The sequence below is a fragment of the Tigriopus californicus genome, chromosome 12 (assembly GCF_007210705.1).
Source record: "Tigriopus californicus strain San Diego chromosome 12, Tcal_SD_v2.1, whole genome shotgun sequence".
NCBI classification, from domain to species: Eukaryota; Metazoa; Arthropoda; class Copepoda; order Harpacticoida; family Harpacticidae; genus Tigriopus; species Tigriopus californicus.
In genome coordinates this window covers 13,886,315-13,896,070 of record NC_081451.1, presented here as the reverse complement: position 1 = coordinate 13,896,070, position 9,756 = coordinate 13,886,315, and the positions used below count along the sequence as shown (strand labels likewise).

At 42.0% G+C, this 9,756-nt stretch overlaps 2 protein-coding genes across 2 annotated transcripts; one reads left to right on the top strand and one right to left on the bottom strand.

Annotated features, from left to right (window-relative positions):
- Positions 1–3,287: 3,287 nt before the first annotated feature.
- Positions 3,288–4,808, bottom strand: LOC131891252 (uncharacterized). The gene is made up of 2 exons (XM_059240783.1): positions 4,222–4,808; positions 3,288–4,178 (listed from the first exon to the last, which is right to left on the bottom strand). Exons 1-2 carry the CDS (start codon positions 4,639–4,641, stop codon positions 3,303–3,305), a joined length of 1,296 nt encoding a protein of 431 aa, XP_059096766.1. The 5' UTR covers positions 4,642–4,808; the 3' UTR covers positions 3,288–3,302.
- Positions 4,809–7,303: 2,495 nt separating this feature from the next.
- LOC131891254 (protein jagged-2-like) lies at positions 7,304–9,423 on the top strand. The gene is made up of 8 exons (XM_059240787.1): positions 7,304–7,497; positions 8,165–8,352; positions 8,419–8,552; positions 8,622–8,679; positions 8,738–8,884; positions 8,950–8,986; positions 9,052–9,220; positions 9,288–9,423. Exons 1-8 carry the CDS (start codon positions 7,336–7,338, stop codon positions 9,389–9,391), a joined length of 999 nt encoding a protein of 332 aa, XP_059096770.1. The 5' UTR covers positions 7,304–7,335; the 3' UTR covers positions 9,392–9,423.
- The last annotated feature ends 333 nt before the right edge of the window (positions 9,424–9,756 follow it).

Genomic DNA, 9,756 nt, shown 5'->3' with positions numbered 1-9,756 from the left:
GATACTTTTCTTGATTGCTTCTTTGTAAACATTTCGTGAGACTGGAAGAAACGGTTCAGGGCCAAACCGGATTTGTGTAGCCCCTTTTTGCGCCAAATTATCTGCCAATTCGTTGCCTTTCAGTCCATAGTGGGCTTTGATCCATTGAATTGTCACTTTGTTTTTCTTGCTAAGTCGCTCTAGTAGTTGCCTTACTTTGAGCACGCTCTGGGAAATGATCAACTTCCCGTGGATAGCTTGAATGGCTGAAGCGCTGTCACTTTTAACTATAATTCTTTGATTCCTTTGCCTGAGAAGCCATAAACAGGCCCGCTCAAGAGCAAGAACCTCAGCTTGGAAAACTGTGGCCATTTCGCTCAGATATTATGAGTCTTGGTGCAGTGTTTTGTTGTTTCGAAAAATGACTTGGCCAAATCCAGCCCTGTCTTTAATTTTTGAGCCATCAGTATAACAGTAGATTACACCATGTTTTTCCAACCCATCCAGCCCTTGTTGGGTGTCATAAATAACTTTGTACATAGTTTGCCAATTTCTGATTGGAGTAATATCTTGACTTGACATCATACATATTCCCATTTTTTCCAGAGTGTTTCCCCAGAATTTTAGGTGTCCTTTCCTTTTAATGGAGCCTAGTCCTTCCCAACATGGTTTGATTTGGTTCTTAATCCTTATTATTGTGTTCAGAGCTAGTTCTTGAATTTTAAGGTGAAGTGGTTGCACCTGAAAAAATATTTCTAGGGCCAGGCTCGGCGATGAGCGGTGGACTGGAGCTAAATTCAGACATGCAAGTCTGTTCAGCCGGTTTCGTTGTTCAATTTTCGTTGAATTCAAATTTGTGACCCAAATGTGGCATCCATAAGTTAGGATGGGCCTCACCAAGCCAGTAAAGGCCCACCGGAGTGTTTTGGGATTCGGCCCCCAATTTTTGCCTACTGCCCTTTTCAGAGCATACATTAGTTTTTTACATCTTTTTACAACCTTGGTTTGAACGTGTTTGTTCCATTTTAGTTTTGAATTAAAAGTTAGACCCAGATACTTTACTTCTTGGGAATAGGGTATTTTCTCTCCATAGATGGAGATCCTTTTGTTCGTAAATTTCCGTTTGTTGGTTAACAAGATGGCAGTCGTTTTTTGGGCATTGAAACTTAGGCCATTTTCAGAGCCCCATTTAATGCTTTTGTCTATATGATCTTGCATTAGATCTACCATAGATTCTGGGTCAGCTCCTGTAATGAGGAGGCAGGCGTCGTCTGCAAAGCCTACAGTGAGTACTGGGCCTTTGTTAAGTTTTCGTAGTATCGAGTCGAATGGAAGATTCCACGATAGTGGCGAGAGCACACCACCCTGCGGAGTCCCCCTTGTGAGGAATCTTTCAAACTCCTCTCCCTGAATTTGTGTCGTTGCCGTCCTGTTTTGGAGGTAGTACCCGTACCATTGCACAATTGCAGGGGGAAAATTCTTTTCCCTCATGCTGTTTATGATTGAACTTACATCTATATTGTCAAAGGCACCCTGAATGTCTAAGAACACACCCAGTGTGTATTGTCCTTGAAGTATGCCAGATTCAATTTTATCACAGACCTCAGAAAGGGCCGAGTCTGTGCTCTTTTGCTTTCGAAAGGCATGCTGCCGTTCATAGAGCGTATTCTCAAGCAAGTGCTTGTCCTCCAGTTGCCATAAAATGAGCTTTTCAAGCCCTTTTTGGAGGAAAGAGCTCAGGCTGATTGGTCGAAATGACCTTGGGTTTTGATAATTGTCCTTGCCATGTTTGGGAAGAAAAATAACTTTTGTTTTACACCACACTTCTGGAACATGGCCCAGGAGCAGGCACAGCTTGTATAGTTTGACAATGTGATTGATTGTGATATCATCTAAATGGTGTAGAACTATTGGTTTGATTCCATCGGGGCCGAACGATTTATCGGGATGAAATTCCTCAAAAACCTCTTTGACCTTGGAAGGGGTTATGAAGCTAACCTCGGAGTGATTTAGGATGATTTGGTCGTTCACTTCAGGTGGACAGATATTATAATTTCTGGTGACTTTCTGGTTTTTTTGAGTCCAGAAAGTGTGCACTGAACATTACATTTGCCACTTCATTTCCATGTTTGGTCAAAGTTTTGTCAGCTTTTGTAACCATTTCTAATTTTTGAGAGGATTTACCTTCAAGGCATTTCTTAAGATTTGCCATGCTATTAGGCCCCTCGATTGAGTTGCAAAACTCTTTCCAAGTCCTTCTTTTGGACGAACGAATCTCCCTTTGAAGAAGCTTACGTTTCATTTTGTAGTCAAATTGATTAGCTTCGTTAGAGTTTTGATATTTCCTTCTCGCAGATCTGCGACATTCTACTCGGAGTTTCCTTATTTCATCTGTCCAGCATTTAGGTTGGATCCTTTTGTTCAAATTTTTCAGAACAACTATAAGGCACACAGCGCCAAGAGCGTTTAAGATTCTTTTTTGAAGGCTCAGCGCTTCTTGGTCTAGGTAATATTTATCCCATACTTTTATTGGGTTGATTTTCCTGCTTGAAAGCTCTAGAGTCCGCGTGAATTTGGACCAGTTGGCATTTTTGAAGTTTCTTGTCTTTATTTCCTGCTTAAAGATTTTTTTGTATTTAAATTCAAGTCTTTTATGGTCACTAAATTGATCATTTGGGTTCACGCACCATTTGGTCAGATCAGGGATCAGGAACCTATTTGTTATAGTAATGTCTATGATTGACTTTGCTCGGCTTGAGACAAAGGTGGGATGATTTCCGACATTCTGAATGCTCAAATCATATTGGAAAATCCAGTTTTCATTTTTTTCACCCCTGGCATTGGCTGAGTCACAGCCCCAGAGCTCAGAGTGAGCATTTGAGTCTAAGCCAATTATTAGCGGCAGGCCTTGTGCTTCTGCATAGGCCGTCAGCTTTACCACATGTTCATTTATCACCTCTTTATCCAAGATATCCAGGTAAGATGACGCAATAATGATGCCTCTATCTGATGGGTTCTGTTTGATGCAGCAGGTCACCAGGTCCGGACTTGAAAGGTCCAGAATCTGATGGCGCAGTATATTTTTTGGCACACCAATTAGTGCTCGGTGATTGGTTTCTGAAATGTAAGTTGTGTAGTTAGGGATGTCTAACTTCTTTTTTCCATTAAACGTGTAGGGATCATGTAAAAGCAAGATTGGCAGATTGGGGCACTTAGAGTCAGATAATTCAACCTCAATGTTGCTGGTTGCAAGCTTTCATTTTTGTAGGTTCAGTTGCCAGAAGGGGTGGCATTTATCATCCTAAGTTGGGGTAGTCATGATACTATATTAGTTCACAAAAACTTAGCTTTGTCCCTTGGATAGTTTGGATGAGCTTCCTTGTTTCAGTGGCGACTTCCTCCGAGAGTTGGCCACCACTTTCCAGTCTGATCCAGCTTGTTCTCCCCCCTTCTTCCAAGGCAGGAATTTCAGCGGTTGCGCTTACCGCTTCCGTCTCGTCTCCCACCTCTACCAAAACGGGAGCGTCCGCCGGAACAGGGGCCTTTCTTGCGGTGACCACCTCACATCGGTCGTCGCCTCCAGATGCTTCCCCTGTCTTGGATTTCTTCTCCTCCCTTTCCAGGGAAGGAGTGTCCTCCGGAGCAGCGTTCAGATTGGATTTCCGGCTCAGGTGGAACACGTACTGGGCGAGTCCTAACCGTAGGACGACTTTGTGTTGAGCAAGCGGTGTCGCTCTGCCTTTGAGATCTTTCCATAAGACGGGGTCTGCAAAGAAGATCATTTTTCGACCATTATCTGTGTCGGTGGTTTTGACTCCAACGTGATTGCCGAGTAGTTTGTTTTGAGATTTAAGAAGCTTCAAAAGCTTATCTCCAACCCACAGTTTCAAGCTATTGCCAGCAAAGAACGCTGTCACAAGCCTACCCTCTCCAAATTCGCCTCGTTTCCAGGCACGAAATTTGTGTTGTTTTATACTCATCTGGGCAATCAGTTGGATGATTGCTTTACAAGTTTCCTCATCACCCACAGCAATGAGGCCTCTTTGCTGGGACCAGCTATGCCAAAGCACGTTGGTGGGAGGGGTCTTGCCTTTAAGGAGAAGTTCCACCACGCCCTCCTGGAGCTTGTCCCAGAGTTTGTAGAATAGCTCCCGGCCCAGGGGAGATCTCTCTTTTTGACCAAGATGGACATAGATGACCTCATGTCCACGGACTTTGGAAGCCACCNTGGACATAGATGACCTCATGTCCACGGACTTTGGAAGCCACCGATACATATGATCGTGGGTTGGTTTTCGGGTTGTTGACCGTTAGTTCGGCAAACTTGTCACCGATTTTGTTCTCTTCTTTCTCAGACAGGTCGGCGAGTTCCTCGTTGTCTGAAAGATGGATGCTTCCAGAGCCATTGAGTTCTGAAATGCATTCTGATTCAGAGAGATATTGCCCTCCCTCACGATAAGGCGAGGACGGGGGATTATTGGGGGAAGGGTTTGAAGCCGCCCTTTCCTGTCCCATGCCTGGCGGCACCGAGCATCCGGCCGGCTCCTTTGGTTGCGTCTCACCCGTAGGTTCGACGTTTTGGGGACTTGTTCCACTAGTTAAAGTAACACAAGCACTTATCTTGTTACCTAGCCCAAGCCCATCCTGGCTGGGCTTGGGCATTTTTTCTTCGCGTGTCAACCCGGAGGGAGCAGTTTGATCCCGGTCTCATTTCTTCTTGGCCCTTGATCCCAGGGGGCGGGAGGCCGCCCTCCACCGGGGCCGCGGGCTTGAGAACTCATTGAGGGTGCTAGGCAGCCTAAAAGAATGGAAAATATTTTAGATTCGTAAGAGATCTTTTGCGCACGTGTTTCTCGTTCGAGATAGTCAGGGTGAAAAAGCAAGATATTTAACACAAAGTTTCCAGTTTCAGTGATTTAATTTCAGACAATTTCAGGAAGAAACTATAAGAACTTTTACTCTTGAGCAAAAGATCAGTCAATATCAGGGCTCCCTTAAATATTTACCATTTAGGAGAAAAACTGACTGCCTTAAAAGGGTGTTGATTATTTTAAGCAAGCTTTTACAATAGCTTTGATTATCTGGCTGAGTTCTGACTGACATATTTACTCAAGTGTTACTGCAGCTTTTTCGGAGCGTCTTACTTTTGTATCTTGTTTATAGTGTTGATTGTGAACAAAACTATGAAAAGAGTTTTTTCAAGATAGAAGCATTGCTCCTTTGGATCATCTATCAACACTGATCTTGAATCTCCTTTCAGGCGTTAGTATTCTTTGTTGGCCTAAAAAACGATTTGATCGACCTATGGCTAAGGCAATTCTGGTTTTTTTCACTTGTTTCAATTAAAATGATATTACGGCATCAACTTAATGAGGGGTCCAAAGAAGCTGATTTTTCTTGTTGTTAGAATAGCTTTTCTCATGCTCTAAGAGGCTTGCATTGAGTTCCCCATGTGATGTCGCTAAAACCTCGAGAAAACACGAAATAGTTAAGTTGGGAAACCCATCAATAATGCGAGCAAATTGATCTTCTGTTGTTTTAATTTTACAAATACGAGCAATGAGTGGAGTAATGGAAGCAGGGGCATTCCACCCCTTTTTAAAGCCCCTTGGGATAAATGTGGCCTAATCTAAGGCCATGTCCAAAAGTGGGCACATTTTTTGACGAAATCACGGCAAGCCTACTCCGATTTTGTTATTTTTTGGCACACTGGTTTGTTGACGTAGAAAATCGTCACAGAACAAGTTTCAGGTGGGTAGGCCCACCAGGGCGTATTTTTGAGACTTCATCCCTGCAAAAGGTTGCGTGATAGCGCCTCTAAGATGTGACAATAGATGACCTAAGCTCACAAAAGTCTCTGCCTAATCTAAGCCCATGAAGATCCCAAATTTCCTTTGCAACATATGAATCACATATATAAAACTATACACAGGCAAAAAAATGAGAAAATCAGAACTGGACTTTTGGAAATGTCAAAGGTCAAAGGACAAATAAGGCCATTGCTCGCCGAATTTCAATTGATGCATTTGTTTCAAACAATTCTATCAAAAGGCCATTGTCCCAGGAGCATTTTGATTCAAGAATTCATCTCAATTGGATAACTGCATCCGGAGTTATGGCTGTTCAAACACCAATGGCCAAGTGGTTTGGCCCAAAATGGGCATGGCCCTAGATTAGGCCACATTGATCCCATGGGGCTTAAAAAAATTCTGTGAACCTACTTTAGCCTAGGCATTGACCGTGTGAAATTACATCAGATTCTGAGAAAAAGTGCCGTGAGGGTGTACCCAATTGACGTGGAATGCCCCAGAAGTGGAACACACGTGAGCAAGGTCAGTCAGATAACGTCCCTTCATATGTGCAGCACGATTATTTAACACCAAGAAATTTGAGCACAAAATAAGCTGACAAACAGTGGCCAAATGCGTGTTTTGAGTGACAATATCAATAAGCAATACAATAAACGGAGTGATTGTGTGTAGTCTTCATCACCCAGAAATAATGAGATGGATTTTGGTTCCCAATGTAAGGATTCTACATCCATGGTCGGCGAGGAGTGAGTGTTTAGGCTTCAAAACTAGACGAAAGTAATCTTATAATAGCTGTGGCTGTTTTTAAGTCCTCTCAGAATTATTGTTGTCTCCATTGCATTGGCAATTTTTGACAGGTTCAGCATAAAGAAATGAGAATGGCTTCCTATGGCTGGTCGAATTGAAGAAGGAAGGCAATTTCAAGCTTGGATTTTTTTCACTCGGGTCGATAAAACAATGTTGCATTTTCCTTGACAAGGCAATGGGGGTGTGCCATTGATTGGAGCCTCTTTTCCGATGTCATTTTTTGGCAAAATTGATTTTCTTTACAACATATTTACCATTTAGTAATTTTCTCTGGCTGTTTTGACTAAGTGAGTCCGACACAAGTCAGACTCGCACAAATCCCGTGGGATTTCAACTTTTTGTCGGGCTCTTCCTGGTATTCCTAAAAATACTTGTTGCTCGGTTATGATTGAGCCACTAGTTTTATCACATATATAACGCTACTAATTTGCCTTAAATTGGTATTTTCGGTGCACGATTCCTTAGAGCTGTTCGGCAGTTTCAATTGACCTCCTATGCACTTTATGCAAGCAACACACTTTATTGACATTCCAAGTTACAGGATGTATTTGGCCATGGAGCAAGCTCTTTTATTTCAAGTCTCGTAAGTATGAGTTATTTCCCAGCACTCAGTTTTAATTCCTTTGTTCATTCAAGCATAGATTATGCGCTCCAAAGTCAGCAGATTCTAACTATATAAGGTGTTGAATTAGGACTCAAGATCATCCTCATCCTTTTACAATCATTTCTAACGTAAAGTATGACTGGCCGTGTTTCAAGGTGCTTGGCTCTCCTGGTTGTCTCCGTGAATCTGGCCAATGGTGATAAACTTTTGTCTTCCATTGGAAATGGCGGATCCCGACGATTCGTCTTCACTCCCCTTCGAAACGATGAGCTTCCTTGTGTGGCTGAAAACCTTCGTGTGAGTGAAATGAGGAGACCTAGGAAAAGTAGTTTAAAACCTAGGATTTTGCCTTTTTCTGCCACATTTTGGACAATTTACCTGAAACATCGTTTTTGGGAAAAAACCTTGTTTTGGCATTTTTCATTCGAACTTGTTAAACAAACTTGAAATATGTTTATAAAAAGAGCAACCCTTTAGATGAGATAAGAAAATGTCACTTCACACCAAGTTTAAAGCTGACCTAATTGGCAAAAATACTCACGACACCTAATTTCTTGTTTATAATAAAAAGAAACAATTGTTTTATTGTTTTTGTTTTATTGCCTTGATCTTTTTTTAACAAACGAGTAAATATGATATCATCTTTTGAGCACATTTTTAACAAACTATACATTTACTAACAGTTTCTATTGGATTTTTTTCACCTTTTATGACTGATTTTGCTACTTGTTTTGTACCTTTTTGTCATTCTTTTAACCTTTTACATACATTTTTTTTGCCTACTTTTTCTACGTTTTTTCCGAGGCCTAGAAATGGGTCTTAATAAGTTTTTATAAGATACAGGCCATGAATGTTGGAACCTAACTGATAGGTCACTCAGTCAGAATCGTTGAAACCAGGAAATCACGGCTAACCTCAAGTATCGTCCAGTTGAAAATTCCATGCTAGTTTACCTATTTTTTAGCAATCCCATCGTTATATTTGCGACGACGAGGCCAACGTGATTTGTCTCTCTGGATGGAAGGAAGACCCAGATTGGTCCAAAAGAGATTTACGGAATCCGTGTCCAATTCCGATTTGTGATTATCACGGAGACACTTGTCAACACGGTCAATGTGTCCGACCAGATGTTTGCGCTTGTGAAGTGGGATGGTGGGAGTGATTATGTAATCTTGAAATGGGATCCAGGTGACGTTTCAATGCTTCGATTCCTTCTAGGCAAGGTCATCTTTGCGATACCTGCATTCCTCTGCCTGGTTGTGTGCACGGATCTTGCAATGCCACATTTGAGTGCAATTGTGATCTCAATGATCAAGGAGCGCCAATGTGGGAAGGTGCTTTTTGCGATCAACGTAAGTGGGCTAAATTTGAAAGTCATTACATCAAAAGGATCAATCGCATCTCGAAATATCTCGTTTCAGCTGCTTGCCCGGATTGTCATCCAGACCACGGATTTTGCTTCGAACCATTTGAATGCCAGTAAGACCAAAGTCTACGTTTCCAAAATGGAGTTTTTTAAAAAAACATACATTTCCAGATGTCATGAAGGATGGCAAGGGCCAGATTGTCAAGAGTGTGTGAAATTGCCAGGATGTTTTCATGGCTCTTGTGAAGATGGCAAAACCCATTCTTGTCAATGTGATGAAGGTTGGACAGGCCATCTCTGCGATCAGCCTCAATGCGGGTAACCCATTAGATTCAATAAGTTAAAGACGGGCCGAATAAAAAAGTGACGTACTCCATTTCAAGTGACGGTTGCCACCACCAGAACGGATTTTGCATCGAGGTTTGAAACCTTCCCACAGAAAAAATGAAAAGTCCAATATGACGGTTTTCAATTCTTTGTTCTAGCCTGACACTTGTATTTGTAAGCCGGAAAAGGATCGGATTGCTCCGAGTGTGTTCCTTACTGGATGTGCCCTGAAAATGGCTATTGTTATGAGCCCAAACCAATGTATTTGTAATTCCACCGTGGCTGACGAAGATCGCTTTGATATCTGCAACCGGGAAAAAATCAATGGTTAAAAATTTGTGATCATTTTTGATAGTTTTAAAATTGTTTATTGCTGAAATGTTTCGTTATCTAGGTCCAATGTACAAAGAGCAACAGGGAGAATGCTCCTTGAAATGCACCGAGTTTACCGCTTATGAATTGCCCCATGGGACCCCACATTGGCATAAGGGCTACTGAATGTTCATGGGGTCAAACTGAAGGGCTCTGCACTCCCAACAAAGTGATTGCTTTGGTAGCCAAGAATGGGAATTTTTGGTCAGCAACATAAACTTTTGAAAATATTACTATGAAACTTAACATGTAAATAATCCAAAGATGACTTGCCTTCAATTGAAGAGGTCTACGTTTCTTATTGTATTACTTTAATTCGAAAAGTCGAAAAGTTGGTCTGAGATGCTATGACCAAAAGCAGGCCGATTTGGCGGGAACCTCGTTCACAGTCCATATTTCTAGAAGTTCGTGGTCAAGCCCATGAAGACCCGACGTCTGTGTCGGGAAGAACCTTTGAACACTTTAAATACTTTTTCAAAGGCCAACAAGGC